Source organism: Ictalurus punctatus, chromosome 3 (assembly GCF_001660625.3).
Source record: "Ictalurus punctatus breed USDA103 chromosome 3, Coco_2.0, whole genome shotgun sequence".
NCBI lineage: Eukaryota > Metazoa > Chordata > Actinopteri > Siluriformes > Ictaluridae > Ictalurus > Ictalurus punctatus.
This window is the reverse complement of record NC_030418.2, coordinates 7,191,354-7,217,912: the sequence shown is the minus strand read 5'-3', so window position 1 is coordinate 7,217,912 and position 26,559 is coordinate 7,191,354. Positions and strand designations below refer to the sequence as shown.

General features: G+C 37.3%; 1 protein-coding gene across 1 annotated transcript in view; it reads right to left on the bottom strand.

Annotated features, from left to right (window-relative positions):
* plpp4 (phospholipid phosphatase 4) overlaps nt 1–26,559 on the bottom strand; it is a 103,496-nt gene that overhangs the window by 17,241 nt on the left and 59,696 nt on the right. Inside the window, exons 2-5 of the mRNA XM_017463193.3 lie at nt 21,332–21,440; nt 13,650–13,740; nt 8,619–8,682; nt 7,761–7,885 (exon numbers count right to left, since the gene is read on the bottom strand). Coding sequence (XP_017318682.1) covers nt 7,761–7,885; nt 8,619–8,682; nt 13,650–13,740; nt 21,332–21,440 — 389 coding nt within the window. The remainder of the gene's footprint in view (nt 1–7,760; nt 7,886–8,618; nt 8,683–13,649; nt 13,741–21,331; nt 21,441–26,559) is intronic.

The following is a 26,559-nucleotide window of genomic DNA, read 5'->3' as shown; positions in this document are numbered from 1 at the left end:
ATCATACAACTTTCCATATCTTAAGACATCTTGAAATTCTGTCACTAACTATTAAATAAGTATTGAACTCTAAAATAGCTATCTGTATTATGCTAAGCCTTAACCAGTCATTTCAATTCATTTTTAGAATTTTAATAACAGACAATGGAAGGTTGTGTGGAAGGTTGTGTGTAAGTGTTAGGACAAACCTATAAAATTCCGCCAGAGTTATGAATGTTTCGGTGACGTCGATGTATTTCATGCTCATGTGTGTATGTTGATGAACGCCATCCAGACAGAACAGTGCAAAGCATGTGCACTTCACAATTCGTTTACATTTATTGACGCCCACAAAACTTCATAAAAGGTAAAGCTCACAGAGATCTGAAAGCAGGAAATGAGGACAAAATGGCAAAAGAAAAGTAATTACTCAGAGGCAGAAGTGAAATTTATTTGACTGGCAAGAAATGGTAAATGGTCCACACTTATATAGTGCTTTTTTAACCTTAGCGCTTTACACTGGTTCTCATTCACCCATTCACACACACACTCACACACCTATGGTAGCAGAGCTGCCATGCAAGGCGCAAAGCTGGCAAGCTCCCATCGGGAGCAACCAGTGTCTTGCCCAAGGCATGTGGAGTCATGTGGGCCAGGAATCAAACCACCAACCCTACGATTCGTGGACAACACAGTCTACCACCTGAGCCACAGCCGCCCAATAAGAAATTAATACCTAAGATGACATGAGGTACTAGACTGAGCTTGTTAATTTCTGTGCAGAGTTTCATATTCTCTCCCCGTGTCTATGTGGGTTTCTATTCATTCTCTGGGTTTGATTCTAAAGGAAGGTGTACTAGCTAAATTAGCCCTAGGTGTGAGTGAGTGTATGCACCATGCCCTGAGTCCTATCCAGGGTATATTCTTGGCTCACACCCACTGCTTCCAGGATCCACAGTGGCGCTGAACACAATAAAGTTGTTAGAAATGATGAATGAATAAACTCTCCAATGAAAGAAAGGCAGGAAGAAGAAAAGCATTACACATCTACATAACATCTGAGAGTTACGCTTTGCTTTTAGTAACAAGGGCATCTGATATCAAGAAAATCAATATACCAACAACTCCCTGTCTTTTACACTGTTACACAAATTCAACAAATCAAAATTCAAGTGTCAAATGCAGCTACACCTCTCTAAACTACTTCAAATTCTATCCTCAAATGATGACACTACATCACTCCTAATAAAAATCTACGAGATCTAAACAATTAAGAATTGCTCAATCCACTCATTTAAATTCACTTTTACTTTTGACTGAATTCATTAACATAGAGCTTCTGTAGTACAAGGTTATTCATATTCATTACACAGCACATCATAGGGCTTACAGATTCAGATAAATGCACATGCTGAACGCTAAATTACATCCATGTATTTTGTTTATGAATGCCCTCTTGACATTTGTGCAAAGAAATCAACTAAGCGCTGTCACTCTGTGCTGTTTCTCAGCTGCAACATTTCATTATCTCACTCGGCATGTGTCCTGGGTTATTGGAATTTGAAATCTGAAAGACACTTTGAAAGTAATTCTTATTGCTCGAGATTTAAAAGAAAATTAATTTACGTCAGTGGAAATCCTCGGATGAACTTAACGCATCATAATGTTCTTACCACAAGAACCAGATATACATAGCCCACAGGCACATAAAGTGCCCATGGTGGCTTCTTTGAGCAGGATAATGCACCCTGTCACACGGCAAAAATAAGGACTTAAAAGATCTGCTGCTAACATCTTGGTGCCAGATTCCACAGCACACCTTCAGAGGTCTTATGGAGTCCATGCCTCTGTTTTGGCGGCAAAATTTGTTTGCGTTGTTTTATTTAAAATATTCCTTAGGGTGTAAGCAATTCTGGAACATATAGAAGTGAAGTCAAATGAAAACCTTCAAAGAGTGACATAAATTCGAACTAAATTGAGTTTTTTCCCCCAAAGAATAAAAAACACTCATTAAGTGCTGGAACACTAGCATTGAATGAAATGGAAATTATGTAGAAAAATAATGATACACTTTTATAACATTTATTTGCAATACACAATGCAGAATAAAAAATTAAGGGTTTAATTTGAGTCACTGTAATACTGCATTTCTCATAGTAAATATATATATTTTTTTAATTTCCACTTTAACATAAAAAAAACTTTTATTACCTGTGTACTTTTTATCTTATATGTAAAAACATATGCAACAAATAGGTAACATATCTACCAATGTGTTTTAAAAATGAACTATGTATGTTAAGAGTTCATTATGTTTATTATTAGTGCAATTGTGGGTGCACAGTGGCTAAGTGATTAGCATGTTTGCTTCACACCGCCAGGGTTGGGGTTTTGATTCCCACCACTGCCCTGTGTGTGAAGTTTGCATGTTCTCCCTGTGCTGTGAGGATTTCCTCCCCCAGTCCAAAGACATGCATGGTAGGCTGACTGGAATGTTGTCCGTACTGTGTCTATGTGTATGTATATGTGTGTGTGTATATATGATTGTGCCCTGCGATGGATTGGCACCCTGTACCCGCTTTGCGCCTGATGCTCCCTGGGATAGGCTGTATAGATAAGCTGTATAGAAGATGGATGGATGTATAGTGCAATCGTGTTATATTACCTTGGTCAACATGATTGATAATTCATAAGATTCATTATTTAAAAGGTACGAATTTTGTTCGTTGGAATTCCTAAAAACAAACAAAGATTGGTAGATGATTTATAGTTTTACTGACTGTCCAGGCTACAAAATTCCAAGACAGTATAATATGAACAATGATATAAATTCTGATAATTGGGAGTGTGTTCAGTAATTTTCCACATCTCTAGATTCTTACTGACATGATTTAATTTAGGTCAACTAGTTTTTGGAGTAGCTTCTTAGGATATGAGATGAAGATTTCTCTCACTGTTAATATCACACACACACACACATAAAAAAACTAATATCAAATAAGCATATAAATAACTTTCGACTCCATCACAGGCTTGGTAGGAGAATACAGTTAGTCACAAATCATTTAATTTAAAGTTTTGTGTCTCATTTGGGTGGAAACGGTTATTCGTTTGACCTGGCACCGGGAAAGATTTGAAGGTTGAAAAGTTTAGACAAGCTGCAAACGCATTTATTTAGAAGTGCTGATGCCTGCATTAATAATATACAGGCAATTTCGACTATGCAAAGCCCACCTGGTGCTTACACATACATCTCACAGATCCTCCTGCTGCATTCAAGTGGAATGTTCAGAAGTGATGATAATGTTCGGATAACACATTCTGTTTTCCCTGACAGGCACGGAGGAGGCGTACAAAATCTTAATGTCTAACTCCTTCATTTTCAGTGGTACCTTACTGGAGAGCTGCCTCATTTTCATGAAGATTTTCAATCACCCAGAGCAACTATGGTTAGGATTAATTATTAGTCATACACTCTAGTAAATAAATAAAAAATTAAAATGAATTTTTTTTTCTATGCTTGAATGAAACAAAAACTATAAGAAATTTATTAAAATACATGTAAGTTTACATGTTTACAAGTACGTGTGATCTGGACTTGCTGCTAAGCTGTTTATTCACCTTTCCATATGAGTCAATAGGAAGGTGTGGACATAAAGTGGCATGTGCTTAAGATTAAAATTTATTTTTGCTGGCCAGCACTACAGCTGGGAAAAGTCAGCGAACTGCATTAATATTGACTCTGTAGGATGTTTTGTGCTCTTGAAGCTGAGTATGTGCCCTGGTACACCTGCCCAAATGTACAGTATCTGCTCTTTGGTCGGTATTACCCAGGCTAACCCATTGGGTAAAGTAGGTGATTGCACAAGCATACTTTCTGATGTTTCTACCTCCTGGATTCCTCTAAGAAGAATCTCACTTGTGGACAATCGCCATATTTTACAGATTGAACTTTGATATTACACCATGTGGCCAAAAGTACTTTATGTAAACACGTGACCATCACATCCATGTGTGGGCCTTCCAAAATATAGCATAAAGCCTTCCCAGAAGAGTCAGTTATAGAGGCAGTTATATTAGCAAAGGAGGGACAAACTCTCACCAAGCGCATATGATTGTGATGGATAGGTGTCTATATACTTCTGGCCATGTAGTATATGTGGATTGTGGATTGCCTCCATTAGTTCTGAAGGAAACAGCCATGGTGTTCCAGAATGAAAAGAAAGTTGCGTATGTTATGTATGGACTGTTAGGCCACTGGGGTAATTTGGCTTGAAAAAGAAAGTAAGTCAAAAGATGACAACTTTGCTGTTGGTACTCAGCAAAGAAATAAACAAACAGAAAAGCTCCACTAATTGTGAAGGAAACCGTTCCTTCATTACCTCTGTAACCTTATAAGGTTAATTTAAGCATTTAGTTTGCTTTACGCATTGTCTATTTATACTACAAACAATTACACTGAAAAAAAAATACTGGAGTGAAATTTACTCAAGAAAAATGGGGTAACAATTTCCACACAAAAACATTTGTAGTTAATTTAACTAAGCATATTTTAAGTAAGGTTAAAATTGATTAAACCAAGGCTTATTCACATAAAAATGTAAGTAAATGTAACCAGCAGTTTTCTTATTTTTAATTAGTAAATTTTACTCAGAGTTGTTTTTCTGACTCATTTGAGCTACATACTGTAGTTAACACTGTAAAAAGTGCTCATCATAATCAACATCATCATTATTATTTAATGGTCACTAATACCTTTAGCAAGTAAATACACTTACTGTACATCACCCGTCATACAGACTAAACTCGCAGAACCCAACAGGACTATTTAATTAATTTCTGAATACACACATATACACACCATACACGTGACTGAGAAACACAAAGAAGGTGAACCAAGAAAACTTTACCGAAACACGTGATCTTTCAAAACATTGCATACCGCAATAGCCTTAGGCCTTAAAGGCACAAAACAGGAAGTACTGGAAACAACCCATTCGTAATGCTCAAAATGAAAGCAGTTTAACGTTCTGTGAACACAAATCGAGTTCAAAACAATGCCCCCATTTTAGTATGGTTTGGTTCAAGTAAGCATTACTTCTGTCTTTCTAGTTTTGAGCACTTGCAAAATAATAAATTTAACCCAGTAAAGTAAGTAAAATATACACTTTGGGAGTATTATTTAGCCACATATTTACATTAATTAATTTTAGTACAGAACTGAAAGCAAATAAGTCTTTTTTGCATAAAACAAATTTGTTATTGTCGTAGTTACTGAACCACTGAATCTTTATTTTCAGTGTATTTAAGAATTCAATAGCAAAATCCAACTACTTCAAACTTCATTCACATTTTAGGTCCCATAATGCTAATATGTCACAGCATTATAAAGATGATATAAAATCAGCTGTTATAGACACTATGGAAATAGGGCTGATGTTTCCAAATTCAGTCTGAGTCTTCACCTCCCAATATGTTCTTTATGACCATCTGCCAGACTGGATTAAAAAGGCAGATCTAATAATGTTCAATTATATTAAAACTAGGCAATTTAATAAATTTGTATATTTTCTTTTTTTGTTGTTTGTTTACATATCATGCATGAAATACGTGACAAAAAAATCATAATGTTTAATAAGCCATTTGCTTTTAATTGACCCTAATCACCAGAGAAAAGGCAATGTGCCAAATAGTTGCCTTATGAGCAGTATCCTGTTATAATCATTATAATGTGGTCTTCTAAGTTACTGAGTGCTATTAAATGAATGAGTGTAATATAATATACTGAAATAGAATATTGTAATGCGTAAGAACAAGATAATTGTCAAACTTTATTATTATTATTATTATTATTATTATTATTATTATTATTATTAAACTGTGTAATAAAAATATAGATGGCCTACTATGAAATTTCAAAATAATTTATTTTAGCATTAAGAAATGAAGTTTATATTAAAATTAAATGTAAATATTAATATGATGCTAAATGCATCATGTCTGTGGATTACTACAAGATTTTTGTAGTTAGGTGTGGAGACAGATGCTGTATTGTCTGCCTACAGTGCCAAGCATTAGTGTTGTCCTCAGGACATGCTGATGGGGTTACAGTGATGCATAGCCAGTAGATCAAAATGACATGAAGAGCATATTCTGATGATAATACTAACACTAATGCCAAGCAGTAACATTATCATCAGAATATGCTGCTAGGGTTACAATGACGAATAGCTAACATTGTACATCAAAATGACATGCAGCTTCACAATATATTGTAGGCCAGTGAAGTCTAATGCTTAGTCTAATGTTGCATTCGAGGTGAAGTTGCAACTTGTAATTCCCCGCCTTCAACCGGGAAATAATAAGTTATTTCCCTGTTTACAGAGTGATGTCAAATCAACTTGGCCACTCACACTGTGAACAGTGTAAATAAACGTCTCTACTTTTAAATGGAAGAAATAGGAAGAAATATTTGCATATAAGTTCATGACCCTAAATGAGGAAAGTTAAAAAATTTCAAAGAAAAAAGAGAGATTAACCAGTATTTCAGACATCTCAAATGTGGAAATGGGTCAGATTGACCCATAACATAATAAGAGAGTTAAATCTATAAGACTGACCATATTAATCACTGTTTTGAGAAGGTAATCATCAACATTAGAGTTATTACAGCTTGCTATGGTCCACTTGTTAGCTTGTTGTACTGCATTTTCAGTCCAAAATGAATGTCAAAATGAACATGAATGTCAGAAGCTCACTATAATAGAACATCCCCAATTGCCACTTGGGCCTATAACTGTAAAAGTAAGGTAAAAATAGCATTTAAAAAAAAAAAGTTTTTCTCACAGAGCAAAACAAAATGGTTTCGTAATTGTCTATGTTCTTTTTTCCACTTCGTACATTGAACATCCTGAGATAGGAAATTACGTCAGTACAACTTGCAAATTACCACTTGCAGGGCATCACAAATGCAGCATTATAGGTGGTGGTGTACAGAAGCAAAATAACGAAAATTGTGACACTGTCCAAATACTTTTGGACCTGTGAACATTTTCCTTTCGTAATTCTTAAAAATGCTACTGACTGGTACTGATTGTATTTTCAGAAACCTTTGAAAGAATTTTCTTTCCACTCAATTCATTTTTCATCTTGGATAACTGTAGCTTGCATTGAGCCTCTCACTATTGCCATACCTGTATAAATTTGGGTGTGTTTCATGTCAGATGTATATGAGAGTAGATTGAGACATGTTATATGCACATTTTATGTAAAAAAAACAAAACAAAACAAACAAAAAAAACAGAGGACTCGTGTGCAAGAGGTTCACTGCTCGTTTAATGCCGTATTGCAATTTATTGAGAACTAAAGTTTGGTACTTCACACATCCAGTAAATCTAGCACACATAAATGCTTATTCAAAAGCTTTTCTTTTTTCTTTTTATGAGTGCTCTAAATGTTCTGCTTCAATAAAATCCTGCTCTAGGAATCTATTCCTTTCACCACATTATACAAGAATGTGGACTTTATTTGGCACCAGCCATCTCTGTGACGGGTTCATCCAGGATCACAATATGCTATGAAATAAATCTCTTTCTATGCTGAACTTCAAAACATCTTTCAAAGCTCAAACGACTTTATTTACCCAGTTACTGACTGGACAATAGAGTCTGGCAAAGAAAGTTTTGGACTTCTGAGATAGCTAAATTTACTTTAAGGAATAAATACAGTGTGCATCAGCACAATGCAGTCTCCAAGGTGTTTCAAAGAGATATTACACTTACAGGAGGAGTGGCTGCTGGGAAAACTCTTTCGGCCTTCAGACACCAGGCTTGGTTCTCCTGTGCACAGCATTTTCGCGTTCACCTGGCCATCTGGGAAGCAGCGGTGAAAGTAATCAGGTCTTGGCCTGAAACATAAAATAAGCTTGAAGTCCTCGAGTTTATACAAGTGCACACATTACAGTGCAAGCAGTTTGTAGTCACAGACATCCAAATATATGTAATGTAATCTATTTCTTAGCAATTAATTAGTTGACATTAGTTAGTTGACAGCAATTAATTAGATGATATTGCTGATTTCCAAACAAGTCATACCTAACTGGGTATGTCAGTAGGTTATAGTTAAAAGGTTTTTTGATTTTTTTTAAATATTGGCACTTGCCTTGGTTTTTGAGCATATGCTTTGTGGTTACAGTTTAAAGCTTCACTTCTATAAACTCACCTGAAAATACTATGTACATCTATGAACAGGCGATAAAAATTTAATTATTATTTGGGCAGTAAGGTCAAAAATGGTAATACAATGAAACATGTTAAGCTTGGGCTTCATTAAAGGAAGGATAAATATTAAATGTAATTAAAATGATCACCAGATTTACAGAGTTTGCCATACATATCATTAAAGCATTAAACAGTAATTGAGAATAAGAATATTAATCTTATTAGTGGACACAGAATAATATTTTCATTAGATTATTATAAATTTTATAAGCATTAAAACGTTCTTCGTCATTTCCTCATAGTTTGGTTAAAATGCATACTGGCAAGTCCTACATAACATCAGTGAGAAGATGTCATTAAAACAATGTGAAATTCATAAGTGCTGATGCAAACAGAAATATAAACTGAATCATGGATTACCTGCCGACTATCAACTTAATGGTGTTTGTGAAGACGCCATTCAGTGCTAGTGCGAGAGACACAGCTGTAGAATAGAAGACAGATTTGATTTTAGACATAAAAAAGAAGACATTAAGACTAATGACAAATGCCCATGTGAAATTTAGACAGCATAAACTACTGCCACTTACAGATGAGTTATTTTGTTTACATGAAAAACGCAATGCTCTGTAGAGTAATTTACTTTGTTAGTAAATCATTTAAAGTTTGCACCTTATTTTCACCCAGAAGAGGATGTGTTCCTCTCACGGATTCTTCCTCATGATGTCTCAGGGAGTTTTTCCATACCACTTTTAATTGTGGTTGCTCATTAGGGCTCTAAATCTGCATCACTGCTTCTGACAATGTCTATTGTTAAATGGTCTATACAAATATTTAACTGAAGCTTTAATTGAAATAATGTATGAAATTAATACTGATTTAAATCTCCCTTTCTCAATGTGATAATAATATTCTCTAGTATGAGCATGCCAAGGAATTTGTAACTGCCGCCAAGCTCTCTGGCATATCGTCTTGCAGCTTTGTGTTTCTGTCAGCTGTTATATTACTTATTCTCAATGACATCTCTGTTCAAATTCTGCCAAATTCTGTGTATTTCTAAGCATTGTTTTCCCTGCTTATTATCTCTGTTTTTTTATTTACGGTTTCACCATCCACTTTAATATTTATTGCTTTGTTTTGCCTGATGATCGACCTCTGCCTGTTTGACCATGATTCACGTTATGATTTGGTATGGTAATAAATGGTTTACATTTAAACCATTTTAAATGTGGGGCAGTGGTGGCTTGGCAGTTAAGACTCTGGGTTACTGATCTGAAGGTTGGGGGTTCAAGCCCCAGCACTGCCAAGCTGCCACTGTTGGGCCCTTGAGCAAGGCCCTTAACCCTCTCTGCACCAGGGGCACTGTAACATGGCTGACCCTGTGCTCTGACCTCAACTTCCTAACATGCTGGGGTATGCAAAGAAAAGAATTTCACTGTGCATATGAATATGTGATCAATAAAGACTCATTATTTAATTCATCTCAAGGCAGACATACTGCTTGTCTAATCTTTACTCACTCTGCTGTATTTATTCTTCTTGACATATCTGTTATAACAGGTTTAGCATTGCAAAACCACCATCTTTGTGTCATGGTACATAACAAATTTTGGTTATACAGCCGTTTACGGAAACCTCAGTATCTTGGCTCAGAATGGCTCTAGCTACTTGGAACAAAAGCTGATCTCTAGAGCATATTAGAAGGTATGTGGACATATATAACATTTTGGACATTCGTCTTTCTTAGACTTAGAACTTAAGTCCAAATATAATGCTCAAGATTGCTCACAGTTCCACTTTTAGTGTCAGTTTATATTGGGAAGGGTTTGAGTTTCAGTTTCAGGTTGAATATCTCTGGTGGAGGACTAGATACAAACCTGAAATTTTGAAAGAAATAAGTCCTCTATTGTAGCATTCTGCTGCAAAAATTGTGTTTAAGGTTGGAGGTAAACTCTGCAGGACAGTGAACCTTGAGAACAAGATTTGAAGAACCAGCCTGATCAATCATGTTGTTACAGGTGTACAGAAGGTATGCATGAATAGATTTTACATGTACATTGCAATGTACTCTAGTGATCAGTTTTTGTCCCAAGAAGTTAGGCCAATCCTGAGCTGAGATAGTGAGGTTTCCATAAACAGCTGTATAAGCAAAAATTTGTTGTGTGCCATGACAAAAAGATGGCCATTATAGTTAAACCAAGTAAAATAAAAATAATTTTTTTATGGTTTTGCAATGCCAATACATAGAGGTAATCACTCAAAAAAATTTGGAAAATTAAAGACAGTAGTGTAACCTGCATTGGACCACTTGAGATGGAATGACCCACATTGCGTACACACAGCTGTACACAATAACTATTGATAAATCCCATACATTCTAAATTGATGTGCTTGTTTTGATATGCTCCAGCACGACCATGCTCATTTGCATAAAGAAACACCCTTAAATCGGCATATATGGTAAACAACTTCCATGTAAAATGTACAGTAGCCTGCTCGCAATGCTGCTTGTTTCAGGTGACACAGAATATACCAAAAGGTCTACATATATATAGATATAGATGTAGATATATAGGTCTATATATATATATATATATATATATATATATATATATATATATATATATATATATATATATATAGGTCTATATATGTGTATATATATATATATATATATATATATATATATATATATATATATATATAGACCTATATACATATATATAGGTCTATATATATATATATATATATATATATATTTCTTTTTTCATTTTTTTATTTTATGAGTATGTGTCTGCATTCTATAGTTCACCAATTACATTCTGCCATTCTGCGATTTTTCCTGTTTATTCTGCTGCTTTTTGTTGCTTTTTCTCATTAGATTTTGGAAATGTAATTGTATTGCAGTGTGAGAGATATGAATGAAGGCAAGACGTGTCATTATTCAACTCGCAGTTGGTTAGGAAATGCCAGAACCATCTAAAATTTCTCTTTGAAACGTAGTGTCATAAGTGAAAACCCTAGAATAGAGATCAACTAAAACTTTACTGGGCAAACGAAATCGACTGATGATCCACACCCCAGTCTCAGCACAAAGTGCTAAAAAACACATTCCCTCCGCAAAGCAGCTTGAGCCAAATCTTCAAACAAGGCATAATCTATCTGCATCTTATGAGCACTGAAATCAATAATTACTCTCTCTTTTTAGCTGATATGATAGACAGTACGTGACGCAGAAGCTCTGCATAGTCAGTTTACCTGCTATTACACTTTTCTATGACTTGCATACGCGTGGTGAGGAGTGTGCAGAAATATACGCACATCCTCACACATAAGCAAAACTTGATAAATCACATTCGATGCATAGAAACATGTGCATGCATAGTTTACACAAAAAACTATCATACAGAAGTCAGAAGTGAAGTTTAATGTGGATGCTGTTGAGATAAAGGTGATGCGAGATATAGATGAAATGAGTTAATCATATAAGCTGTATTAACAGCCAAACCATGGCCTTATGCTATATTGCACTAGTAATTTATTCTGTAAATTAGGCATTAAACAAAAAACAGGCATTCCATTTTTGTCACAAGCAAGCTTATGCACAATTATGTTAACTGACACACTCTCTCTTAAGACTCATTATTTTCAGTGTATCTTCTGTTGTGCAAGGCTACATCAACATACACTTAATACAATGCCATCACCTGAACCCACTTTAGCCCTTAGTAGCAGATTGTTACAAAGAGGTCTAGAACTTGCGTCTCAGACAGAACAAATTCACCCCTTTTATCATGCTGCCACTATACCATCCTAACGTTATGACAAAAAAAATTACAGCTCTTGTTTGCTGTAATAGAATATGTTTTTATTCTTTCCGGACTCTATAATTGTCATATTTAACACTGTGAAAGATTATAATCTCTGAAGTGCTGTACTGGGCAATAGTTTTCTCTCTCTGGCTTGGTTTAATTGGATTTGTGTTCAGCTTTCCAGCCTAATGGCTTCTGTTGTGCTTCAGGCTTCTATGAGCCTTGGTACAAACAAAGCAAATCATAACGCATATGGTTTTGAGCCACAAATAAAAAAGCATTAAAAATTCAAACGCCATTTAAATAGAAGCCTCGAGGCCACTCTGCCTCTTAACAAAATCTGTGTTGAGCATGAAGAGGACAGCTTGATCAAACTCTTTGAGAAACACCAATCTGAGGAGCTGTATTAATTAATTAATTAATTAATTAACTGATTAATTAATACATTTTGTTTAGAGTTTTTTTGGCAACTGCTGTTGAGAATCAGCAGTGTCTGTTGGATTGTTTGAAACTGCTTAAAAGTAATTTGAACAATGTCACGATTTCCCCTCCCGCTAAGCACTAGAGCATGCAGTGCGCTCCGAAGAGCAAGCACGCGCTTACGGATTTTCAGTGACATTGACTTTGTTTACTTTTTACACGTGCATCTGGTTTATGTCCTGTCTCAGCCCCTGTATTGTCATTGGTTGTTTCCCGTATGTGTCATCATTAGTCTCAGCTGTTTTGTGTTCACCATTGATTACGTTTGTCATTTACACCCCTCGTGTCTCTTTGTACGTCGCAAAGTATTGCGTGAGATTTCCGCGTACCAAGCCTCTGTGCCTTGTTCCTTGTTTTTCATTTCTTGTTACATGTTTTTGCCTTGTCTGTTTAATGCCCATTTGCAGATCACCTGACCCATTGCCTGCTTCTGACCATGCTTTCATGTTTCATGATTTGGATTTGTCTGCCTGCCACTCTTTTTTTGCATTTACATCCATCCTAGCCTCCATTTCGTGAGTAATGTGACAAACTTCAATGAACACGAACTTAATCAAGCAACAAATGAAACTGTGAGTCCATTGTTCATTAGCTTGGCCTCTGTCACTTTTACTAAATAGGAAATCATGAAACTTTATTATTTTAGACTAACTGCTGTACAAATCCTAGAATAGATAAAACAGAAGGCTACATGTGTAACCGTTGTTCTATGAGGAACACCAGTGGAGTTGTTTGTGTGCCAACAGTAAAGTCGTTACCCTGCTTATGTAGCCTATAAAAGGTGTCCGCTATGTCACACTCATCCTCTTGCCATCAAGCTGAGTGACTAGATGAGATGGAGGCTAGGTGGCCTCCATTCTTAGAACCAGAGTGACATACATAACTTACTCCTTTCATTCCAGACTGTTGGTTTCTTTAGGAACTAGTCATAACAAGTACTGATGATGTACCTCGCCAGACAATAACAGACAGTACTCATAAATAGTGCCAATATGGCTTCCTATCTTATCATTTTATGTGACATCACACTGTATAATTGCTTTTTGATGACCAACCATTTTGAGAACCAAATAGGAACGCGCAAACTGTAATGCTTCTCCAGTTCCAAAGAAAACCATAATTGATAGAGAAGGTAGAACTTTATTCCTCCTGGACTTACCCAAACATGCCTCTTTGATTTCGGTCTTATCTGTTCGTCGTATGATCTTCACCACAAAGATCACAGCCAGAGGGGTCAGGAATGATATAGCCTGCATGAGTAAACAAAAAAAGTAATCATGCCACAAGAATCTATTTCTGTCCATGTTGTAAGTGTATATAATATTTATAATAAGCATATTTAAATTGTATCTCCTGGGATTTTCACGTACAACAATCTCTAGAGTTTATACAGAATGGCACGAAAAACAAAAAACATTGAGTGAGCATCAGTTCTGTGGGTGGAAACGCCTTGTTGATAAGAGAGTTCAGAGGAAAATGGTAAGATTGGGTTGAGCTGCCAGGTAGGTCTGTAGTAACCAATCATTATGAAATTAATCCAGTTCGGCCTACACAACACAATTTCCCCACTGACACTCTAAAACTCATTTCAACAGGATTCAATCGGATTCTGGAAGCCCATCAAAAACTACACCAGGTCTAAGCAGTATTATTATCTATGCATAATATTATATGTCTCAGAGACATCTTTCAGCAATGCATCACTCTAAAATGAAAGCATATTTACAAAGAACAACAACAAAAAAAAATCTCAATATGAAATGAAATGTATAGAATGAGAAAATGTTTATTTGGGGCTCCTTTGGTCTGTGGTTTAGTACTACCATCTATCCTCCTACACAACAGTGAAAGACTCCCGGTTCACATCCACTTACACTTAACACAAGACCGAGGTTTGTTTTTTTTTCTATGCCTGAGTAATTACTACCAACCTGCAAATGTGTTCATTTACTCAGCACCAGCATGACCTTTACCTGCCGTAATTAATGGGTAGTGGGCTGGAGGCTTCGGAAAGAAGAGACTCATTGTATGCTGGAGCTTTTTAAATTTAAAAAAATCATCATAATTGACATGACTAATCCTAGTTTAATATCACAGATTGCTTGGAGGTGTCACATTAATGTCCATTCCTACTCTTGGCTAACAGGATTGGTTTATTATTTCTTCCAAATCTTGCCAGTGTTGTTTTTGTACATTACCAGTCTTTTTCCTTTGTGTCTATAGTTTATATAATGTGGCTGAGCTTTTGTCTTCGCCTCTCTATGGTATCCAGCAGTGTAGTATTGTTCAATTATCTAGTTTCTTGAATTTCTGCTTGTTTATTTGACATCAACTATGGATTGTGGATTTGTCTCAGTAACTGCTTTGCACCTATATCCAAGTCTTTGTTCATGTGACAGGAGGGAAAATAAAAAGTGTTTCTTTTGCTCTCATGAGTCATTGGCCTTGGAAAAATAATAAAGTACCATGAGGCTAAAGGCAAAATGTGTGACTGAAGTTGCCAAAGGCCAATAAAATTGTGTAAGGCACAATGTAACACAATCTCAGTACAATGAGCCAAGATCTATTTGTGGGGATACAGTGAATAAGTCAGATATTTAATTTCAAACCAGCAAGACAATTTAGTGTGGTTGGTATGGTAGTATTATAATGAGTTATAAGACATAGCAAAAGGAATCATGATATCAGTTCAAAAGTGTGTATTTCCTGAATGTACTCTGAAGCAGGTGGTGGCATTAGGCATTTCTGACTCTGTGTAAAGAGGGAGATATCAGGGGATGAGCTAGAGAGTTAATGACTAATGTAAGCTCTGTTGTCCCACGTATTTATGTGAGCCCCCTCTATTTCTCTCTCTCCCTGAGCAGTGAGCTCAGCATGTGTATGAGAGATGTGCAGAGAGAGCAGCAAGCAAGCTAGAAAGTTGTTTGTTTTAAAAAGGTTTTCAGTTCTTGAATGACTACCATGCTAAAGGCATAAGCCCAAATATAAAGTTCACGTGCATTTTTACACTTTTGTGTTCTTTGAGTGGTCTCTAAGGGCCATATTCAGATTTGAGTTACACACATAATTAGGATTTATCACTAGAATTGGGCATATCGCTATTCCGACCTCAGATGTAACTACATACACACTAATAACAGTTGTACAGGAGATGTACGGTACACTATAGGGCCAAATTTTTTTGACACCTGGCCATTTGTTGCCACAAAGGTTGAAGCACACAACTGTATAGGATGTCATGATATGCTGTAGTATTGGGGGCCCAAACCTGTTCCAACGTGACAATGCCCCTGTGCAGAACACGAGCTCCATGGTTTGCCAAAATTTAGTGGAAGAACTCGAGTGTTCTGCACAGAGACCTGACCTCACCCCCACTTAACATCTTTAGGATGAACTGAAACACCGACTGCACACCAGGCCTCATTATCCAACATCAGTGCTTGACTTCTTATGGCCAAATGGGCAAATCCCCACAGCCACGCTCCAAAAACTAGTGGAAAGCCTTCCCTGAAGAGTGGAGGTTATTATAACAGCAAAGCAAGGAATAAATCTGGAATGGGATATTCAACAAGCACATATAGGTGTGATGGTCATTCATCCTTAGTCACAAATTGTGGCCTTATAGTGTATGTACAGTGAGGGAAAAAAGTATTTGATCCCCTGCTGATTTTGTACGTTTGCCCACTGACAAAGAAATGATCAGTCTATAACTTTAATGGTAGATTTATTTGAACAGTGAGAGACAGAATAACAACAAAAAAATCCAGAAAAACGCACGTCAAAAATTTTATAAATTGATTTGCATTTTAATTAGGGAAATAAGTATTTGACCCCTCTGCAAAACATGACTTAGTACTTGGTTTAAAAACCCTTGTTGGCACTCACAGAGGTCAGACGTTTCTTGTAGTTGGCCACCAGGTTTGCACACATCTCAGGAGGGATTTTGTCCCACTCCTCTTTGCAGATCTTCTCCAAATCATTAAGGTTTCGAGGCTGACGTTTGGCAACTCGAACCTTCAGCTCCCTCCACAGATTTTCTATGGGATTAAGGTCTGGAGACTGGCTAGGCCACTCCAGGACCTTAATGTGCTTCTTCTTGAGCCACTCCTTTGTTGCCTTGGCCGTGTGTTTTGGGTCATTGTCATGCTGGAATATCCATCCACGACCCATTTTCAATGCCCTGTCTGAGGGAAGGAGGTTTTCACCCAAGATTTGACGGTACATGGCCCCGTCCATCGTCCCTTTGATGCGGTGAAGTTGTCCTGTCCCCTTAGCAGAAAAACACCCCCAATGCATAATGTTTCCACCTCCATGTTTGACGGTGGGGATGGTGTTCCAGGGGTCATAGGCAGCATTCCTCCTCCTCCAAACACGGCGAGTTGAGTTGATGCCAAAGAGCTCCATTTTGGTCTCATCTGACCTCAACACTTTCACCTAGTTGTCCTCTGAATCATTCAGACGTTCATTGGCAACTTCAGACGGGCATGTATATGTGCTTTCTTGAGCAGCGGACCTTGCGCGCGCTGCAGGATTTCAGTCCTTCATGGCGTAGTGTGTTACCAATTGTTTTCTTGGTGACTATGGTCCCAGCTGCCTTGAGATCATTGACAAGATCCTCCCGTGTAGTTCTGGGCTGATTCCTCACTGTTCTCATGATCAATGCAACTCCACGAGGTGAGCTCTTGCATGGAGCCCCAGGCCGAGGGAGATTGACAGTTCTTTTGTGCTTCTTCCATTTGCGAATAATCGCACCAACTGTTGTCCCCTTCTCACCAAGCTGCTTGGCAATGGTCTTGTAGCCCATTCCAGACTTGTGTAGGTCTACAATCTTGTCCCTGACATCCTTGGAGAGCTCTTTGGTCTTGGCCATGGTGGAGAGTTTGGAATCTGATTGATTGATTGCTTCTGTGGACAGGTGTCTTTTATACAGGTAACAAACTGATATTAGGAGCACTCCCTTTAACAGTGTGCTCCTAATCTCAGCTCGTTACCTGTATAAAAGATACCTGGGAGCCAGAAATCTTTCTGATTGAGAGGGGGTCAAATACTTGTTTCCCTCATTAAAATGCAAATTAATTTATAAAATTTTTGACATGCGTTTTTCTGGATTTTTTTGTTGTTATTCTGTCTCTCACTGTTCAAATACAACTACCATTAAAATTATAGACTGATCATTTCTTTGTCAGTGGGCACACGTACAAAATCAGCAGGGGATCAAATACTTTTTTCCCTCACTGTATGTATGGGGAATACATCAAGTGTGTCTCAGTTCTGTACGAATTATATACTGTAGCATGTAGACTACTACAATAAAATTGCACAGAGCTGTAACCATAGCAGATGACTTCTTGGGTAGTTTGTCCTTTAAACTGTAAGTACCAATACATAGACACAATAAATTCATTCTAAAACAAGATAATGAAAGCAGGAAAAACATACATGTCACATGCACACATTACAATTTCATGACATATTTTTTTTTTTTCATTGTCACATTAAGTTACTGTGTTGGCACACAAAATAAAAAGTAATTGGAAAAAGTCATTTCTGTTTTTACCTCTAGTTTAACATGAAAAAATAGGATGTGCTAGATCAAGTGCTACTTTATACACTGACAGCTGATAAACGAGTACAGAACCGATATTGTTAAACTTAGAAAATTGCAGTAATCATGAGATTCACACGATTATCACTACTAGGATCCTTTCCACTTCCTGTCCGTGACAAACAGCCTACATAATTCCCCAATATATTAGAACACTAGTTGAAACATTGTTTATTTGAAACATTGCCTGCCTTTCATACATATATTATCACATTACTTTCAACTGTATTGCTTTTGTGCTACATTGGATTTAAGGAAGATCTTAAAGGAAAGTGCTTGCTAAGCCCTAATAGCACAAACCTTTTGCTTTTATAACTCTCTCCCTCTACTTTCAAACTACCTTCTGAATCCTGTCAGTTGGGTTCCCTAATATTCTGTCCCTCTATAGCCCTCCCTAACATACTTACTGAGACTTCTGCTGTAAATCTGTCTGATGTCATGTAGATCAGGTCTGGAAACCAAGATGGCCATTGCAAATCCTGCTTTTGAGCATTTTCTAATGATTGTCATGATTTCCCATGCATATTACATTTTTAGCTTGTACCCCTCCCCCCTAATTTTTCTAATCATCAATTTGCTGGTCTCAAGAAAGGATAACAGTGACAGCAAATCAATATGTTCTTTTATAAGTATAAGTACATTATTAATACACAAATGTCAAATAAAATAGAAGTAAATACAGAGCGATGAGAAATTAGCCATAAATGGTCTAGGTTTTGCTGGACTTGAAGCCACACGCACACACACACGCGCACGCGCGCGCGCGCACGCGCGCACGCGCACACGCGCACGCACACGCACATAATATAAGTTATGCATCGCTTGCTCCTACAGTTAGGGTGCACAGCAACAGCTCATGAGACTGTAAGGTATTCTCAAAAATGCTGCTTCAGCCAAGATAATGTCAAAGGCATTTTTGTTATTCTCATCCTTGCAGGTCTTTGATCACTGTGATAGTTGCAGAAAATAATAGCAAACAATGGAAGTCTAAACATGCAATAATTACAAAATTACATTTTGTAATTATTTTAAAAGCTTAGTTAGTTACACATGCTCTTCTATGACATCCTCTTTCAGTAAACAACTAGAAGTGATCCAAGTTCTTGACCTCATGTCAAAAATAAAAATAAAACCCATAGTAATTAATGCTAGTGGACAATCTCTCAGTTTGTTGGATGTAAGCCCAGGATGGGGCCATAAAGAGCATGAAAGTGGAATCACTGGTCTCTATAAAGTCAATCTTCACAAAATGCAGCCTCTTCTTTTAGAAAGGGGCACATTTTTACTGTACCTACCTATATATGAGATATATAACCGAATACAAATATTTTATTCAGAATGAAAAGATAGTGTATTCTAAACAGATAGAAATACAGGTACAAACAGGAGCCACACTATGCAAGTCACGCAAGCAGGAGGTTTTTACTGCCAGTGGATATGAAGCTTGTGGGACAGAGGAAGACCAAATTCTTTAATGTGAATGTGAACAATGCATTTACAGTGATGCATTTACAAGATTAATTCATTCATTCATCCTTAGTAACTGCCTGGTCATGGTGGCTGTGGTTAAAATTATGCAACTAGTTTGTTAAGACCTATACTGTGAGCCATAGGAGCAACTAAATTCATTAGAAAATGTCTTGGGCAGATACAAACAAAAATAATAACTGAGTAAGCTGAGGGATTTAACAACAGTTTTGGACACATCTCTATCAGATTTTTTTTTTTAATTGATCTAAATATTTGGAGCACTAAACAGATTGAAATGCAGATACAAACAGTGGCATTGACTTACACCCTTACTGTAAATTGTACATTATTTTGAGAAATGATCTAAAATTAATCACAGCCCCCAATATCACCCCAATTACCCAGTGGAGATGACATCCAAATAGTATAACAAATGAATTAACTTGAGGCAAAATAATAATTAAAGGACATTTTATTATGTAGTGTGGACCTGTGACAGCTGTAATTGTTATATTTAATAAGTGGGTTATGTTTAAACATTTGTCGAATGACGTGACCTTTTGCTGTGTACATCAGTCTTTTGTGGGCACCTCAAGGAAATTCCCCTGGCACGGTGCTATCACAGCCTTCTTGTTTTTCTAAAAAGTTGGAACAACAAAATACATAACTCAAAATGGTAGTACACGATGCCACTGGATATTATAAATCAGTTTCAGAAGATGCAAATGTTTATGGTGAATCAGCAACTCTGCATCCTCGTACATGTAGAGCATGTAGATAAACTAAAATGCTTAGGGGGCATACAAACCAGTGCATCATGACAAAATGTCTGAGAACAGAGCTGACCTTTATCATAGAGGAGACTCGCTATATAATTAGTCAGTCTCATGCTTGTGAAATGTGATGGTGTTGTTCCTAGAAACATTTTTTTTTACAGGTGTGCATTGTTTAATTCAGGCATTATATTTCACATAGTGTGTGCAGCACTCAGTTTTGAGGACATAACCAAATATGAATATATTTGTCAGATAATTGCCACTTAGCGCACGCAGAGCAAATTCCAGCACGAACACACTTCCTTGTCATTTGTTTTGATTTTTTTTGTTTTTCGTTTTGATTCTTGTCATTGGTTTATTGCTCTAGTGTGTCATTATTGTGTTCACCTATTTTCAGTTAGCTTCTGATTAGTTTATCTTTTTAAACCCACCTATTTATTTGTCTTATTGTGACATCTTATAGTGCATTTTCATGTCGTTAAGTCCCTGTCTGCCTGTGTATTGACTCATGTCTGGAACTGACTATGATTTTTGGATGTGCCCTAATAAAAAAATGTCTCACACGATAGCATCCTGTATCTCTTGACCTCCACACTGAACGTTACAACATTATTATATCACATGTCATTTGGTTGAGACTAGAAGTGTGCCTTGGGACATGGCAAGGTCCCTTGTTTATCTAACGCAGTTAACTCTTGCATGTGTTAACTGCATTTTTAAGCTGATTCACCTACCTCACTTGCTTCTAAGCCTTTTTGTCCATGTTTCCTCCTGTTTCCTAGTTGCTATTTATAGTTATTTTCTGGTTTGAACCTTACCAAAGATCAGAATCAGACTCAAAGCTGCACTTGGAATTCACAAACCAGGAAGATTGGTGAATTCCAAGTGCCATTTTGCCTCTGATCTTTGTGCCTTCCTGCATATTGACACTCAATAGATCCGGGCCAATAAAACACTCTCCAAGCACATCAAACCAAAAACGTGACTTACAAACATGACTCTTTTGGGGATGAGATCTGATTCCACCAGAGGGTTCTTGTAAAGCCACAGCTCTTCAGGCTGAATAACTCTTTCAAATGGCTCCAGGAACTCAGTGAACCTGAGAGAGGCAGAGAGAGGGAGAGGGAGAGGGAGGGAAAGGGGGAGAGAGAGAGAGAGAGAGAGAGAGAGAGAGAGAGAGAGAGAGAGAGAGAGAGAGACAGAGAGAGAGAGAGAGAAAGAGAGTTACTCATTCATCTCCATTAACACAACTGAGACTGTGTCTGGTCAGCCATTATGAGGAGATCTTCTATTTCCTGTGATGATGCACAGTAATTCAGTGCACAACATGCAAGTCTCATGCAATACTTTAGTGGCTTGCAAAAGTATTCAACCCCCCCAACCCCCCCCCCCCCCCCCCCCCCCCCCCAAAAAAAAAAAAAAAAACAAACCTTATGTTCAGTGAATTTTCAAAGTCAAAATTACTGCTTTGCAAGTATTAACTTCACCCAGGTTCTGGAAGCTCCAGATGCAAGCAGTGAGCACTACACTTTGCTCATGAGTCAAGATGTATTTTTTTTAATGGCCACGCTTGTTGTTACCGCTCAGTGCACTCAGTTCAGCCATCCTCATGCTTTCTATTAATAATACCATCTAAACACCTTGAGACTTTAAACAAAACAACAAAAAAAAACTCAGAACAAGATGATTGTTGCTAGCATCTCATGGCAACAACCAGCATAAACAACTAAATAAAATGTTCCACAGATTACTCATTCTGGTAACAGTATACAGTACACACTGAAACAACAAATAAAAACTGCCAGGACACGCATAACCTCTCTTTCATCAGTCTAAACATAATTTACATTTGTGTCCCAAACAGAAACAGCACACACACTACCGGTGAACTGTTAACAGGGTCATGGGCACCCAAGGCTCACTAATGTGCGTGGGGAGTGAAGGCTAGCCCGTCTGGTCTGATCCCACCGAAGAGCTACTGTAGCACAAACTGCTGAAAAAGTTAATACTGGTTATGATAGAAGGAGTCAGAAAATACAGTAATGCAGAGCAGCTTGCTGTGTATGGGGCTGCGGAGCCGCAGACCAGTCAGAGTGCCAATGCTGACCCCTGTCCACTGCCAAAAGAACCAACAATGTGCATATGAGCATCAGAACTTTATCATGGAGTAGTGGAAGATGGTGACCTGGTCTGATGAATCATGTTTTCTTTTACATCATGTGCATGGCCAGGTGCGTTGCATCGCTTATTTGGGGAAGAAATGGCACCAGGTAGCACTATGGGAAGCCAGTGGAGGTAGTGTGATGCACTGGGCAATGTGCTGCTGGGAAACTTTGGGTTCTGGCATTCATGTGGATGTTACTTTGACACATACTACCTACCTAAACATTGTTGCAGACCAAATACACCCCTTCATGGCAATGGTATTCCATAATGTCAGTGGCCTCTTTCAGCAGGATAATGGGCCATGACACACTGCAAAAAATTTTCAGGAATGGTTTGAGGAACATGACAAAGAGTTCAAGGTGTTGACTTGGCCTCCAAATTCCCCAGATCCCAATATGATCGAGCATTTGTGGGATGTGCTGAACAAACAAGTCCGATCCATGGAGGCCCCACCTAGCAACTTACAGGGCTTAAAGGATCTGCTGCTAACCTCTTGGTGCCAGATACCACAGCACACGTTCAGAGCTCTTGTGAAGTCCATGCCTTGATGGGTCAGATCTGTTATGGTGGCACAAGGGGGACAGACATAATCTTAGGCAGGTGGTTTCAATGATATGGCTGATCAGTGTAGGTGAAATGATTCAGCCTAAAATTGTTTTAAAAAATCTGTAAGCCACAAAGACAGATCTACTGGTTAAAAACAGTGCGGAATGTCTGCTAACAGGTTCAAACCAAGCCCAAAAATCCTTTCTGGAGACACCAAAATGCAAAAGTGCAATTAAGTAATTACAGTTCTCTCACATGTCTTGTAAAAGGTCTAATTTTCTGAGATGAAATGAAACTGTACATGTAAAAAAAACCATTACAAATATTCATCTGAATGCTAACATTTGAATCTGGTTCTCCTAATTGCTGCCTAATGGAAAAGTAATGAGATCATTTGTTCAATTTGGTCCCAAGAAGCAAAAAGGGCTATTATCGTCAAGGCTAAGCCAAAATACAGTAAAACATTATCCATAGTATTATGACACTTATTGTTATAACATCAAGGCAGTGAATGCACTCCAACAATAATGCAAATTAATTTGAGTTTTAAACAAATGTTCATTGTATTGCACTGCATTGTAGCTGTAGCTATGCCACAAATGCATTTTCAATGCCTTATCTCCAGCTCCAAGCATTTTCATCAAGCATAATTACCCATAAACTTGTGTCAGCGCATTATCTTCCATCAATCAACGTAAACAATCCTCTGCTGTTGTGCTTTCAGTGCAGAAGACATGAAAGCATGGATAAAAAGAAAGTGACTTGTGTAGCTAATTTTGTCTCATCTGGCATCAGGCTTGGCCATTCTCTTTTATCAATGCTTTACGGGTCCTTGGGTCTTCTGACACTGACACTCTTTGAACAGATGAGCATCCCTGCAGCTCATAAACACAATACCGATCCCTACAGATTATAGGTGACTTTCTTAATTGGCCTATTTGTTTTCATTTTGTCCAGCTCTCAAACCACTAGGTAGAAACCTTGGAGGGAACAAAAGAAAAAAAATTACTAACAACAGGAAAGAAAGCTATACATATTTTTTTTTGCCCTTCCAGAACATTCCATAATTTTAGAGCTTGTTAATGCAAATGGTGATAGCTTCATAGACGCACGACTCGTGATTCAAAATCATATGCAATCATGCTTCAGCAATTACCATAAAGTGAGTGATAATGACTTGTATCTTTAGATATCCAGAATGTGGTGTATCAGAAGGAAAATCAGTGCTCATAATCAACTGGACCAAGCGTATTTATAGCAGGAAGTGTTATTCATGCAACATTAATTAAAAAGTGCTTGTTAGTGGAGACTGAGTTTAATTAATCTGTCATGCATACCACTGCCTTGTGCAGTTCAATGGCAATCGCAACAACCCCAAAAATACGCGTGATTAACTTTGGTTGCAGCCAACTTTTTTTTTTTTTAAAGCACGCCCTACTTTGTAACAGTTCTCCCTCAACTCTGCACTCAAAATGTCAGATTGAGATAAAAGTGAGTTACCCCCATGGTGACTTTTATAAAACATCTATGAGTGAAATGCTAAACGTGAAGAAGAGAGTTTTTTTCACCGAGTTTCTGAGCGTTGTAAATGCAGAATTACAGGTTGTTATGAGGATATAATTTAATTTTCATTATGATGATTAGGAATGAGTCAATACTGATACTGGTATCAATCCCAGTGGCAAAGATATTCACGAGCAGTGAAGTGAGTGTGCAGTGAGAGCACTTCAGGTCTGCGAGCACTGAGCACTGACGAGGCACTAAGGATCAAAGGATCTGGACAATGCATGGATTTAAAAGGCAACGATTGGATTGATTCAAGGCGACTATCATAAATCAATTATTATTGATTATAACTGAGTATAAATCAATTATTATCGAACAAAGGATAGAACTGGTGTGTAAAAAAAAAATATTTATATTTTTAAACTGATGTCTAAATAGGCTAGAAAGGTGATTTGCCTGTAACTCTGGTATTTGAAATAGTCCTTCTCTAAATTATCATCATTTGTGTATTATCAGTAGGCTTACCCTAGATTCTGAACAAAGTTGGTCACATTGATTGGAGGCTGCTAAATCGAATTGCAGCAATGGTATCATCTGGTGCTGGGTGATTTTCACAATTAATTTGGTTAATTCGAATGAATGTTTTAACGTGATTTTCAAAATGAAATTCCAGCGCTCTCATCGCCATGGCCTGGGTTTCATTCCCAGGCAACGAACCAACCCAGCCACTGGGGTTGCACTCAGTGCCGGTCCCAAGCCCAGATAAAATGGGAGGGTTGGGTAAAGAAGGGCATTGCGTAAAACCTGTGGCAAATCAAATATGCGGACCAATGATCCGCTGTGGTGACCCCTAACAGGAGCAGCCGAAGGGACAAGGGAAGGAACTCGGATTTGAGGTGAAAACCCCAAGTTCAACTGAATTGAATTGAATTGAATTGAATTCAGTTTTATTGTCCCAAAGCAGCTTTACAGAAATATATAAATTCAGGATATAGATTTTAAATATATGAATTTATCCCTATGTATGAATTTATCCTTAATCCCAAGTTGACTTCTCAGTTGTGGTGACATTTCATGTTTCGAAAGGCCTGGTTCCTATTTACTCTGTCGAGAAAGAAGGGTTCACTAACTTGTGCAAAAATAGTAATAGTATAGTATTAATCCTTTGGTTTACACCCATATAAGAGATGTACGCTACCAGAGTCTACATATTGCTTTTGAATAAACATAATACTCAACATGATGTCTTCATTGTTAAATGAACAAATGAAAAAATGGCTACAATCAACCTTAGAGCAAAAATAACAGGTCAATGACAACAAGGGATTCCGACACAATGAAGACAATGAAACATATTTTACTTACAACTTTAATGAAGCACTTTTCTGAAAGCAAACAAAACCCAATCATCTCCATTGCAACCCTACTTGATTCAAGGTAACGAAAGTAGCTAAGCACTTAATTTAAACTCAACTACACTGTAAAAAAGAAAAGTTGACTTATCTTAAAATTTCAAGGCAACTTGCTGCAAAGCCTTTTTGAGTTTACTCAACTCAAGGTTAAAAATTGATTTAAGTGAAGTTAAGTTAAGTAAACTCAAAAAAAGCTGTTTTTACAGCCTAGTAGAGACTTTCATAGAGAACATGTAAAACCAAAGGAACGTAAACAGCACTAAATGGCTGCATGAAGTCCCTGATGCTTAGTTTGCTTAATACTAAATAGGTTACTCATTTTGGTATCGGTATTGATGAGTACCAAGAAACATTTCCTCGTACTCCATTTTGAAAGAAAATGCTGCCAATTAATTCCTTAATGATGACAGCATTTTGGTTTTTTTGGTGAAGACACTAATGTTTTTATGCTGGGGTTATGCTGGATAAGCTTAGCCTCGTTTTCTACCACATGATTTCCTTCATGGTGACAATATGAATTTTCAAACTGCTGCTCATGCGGTGTAACACAGCAGCAGAACAGTGCTGCCCTCCTCCATATACATGAGT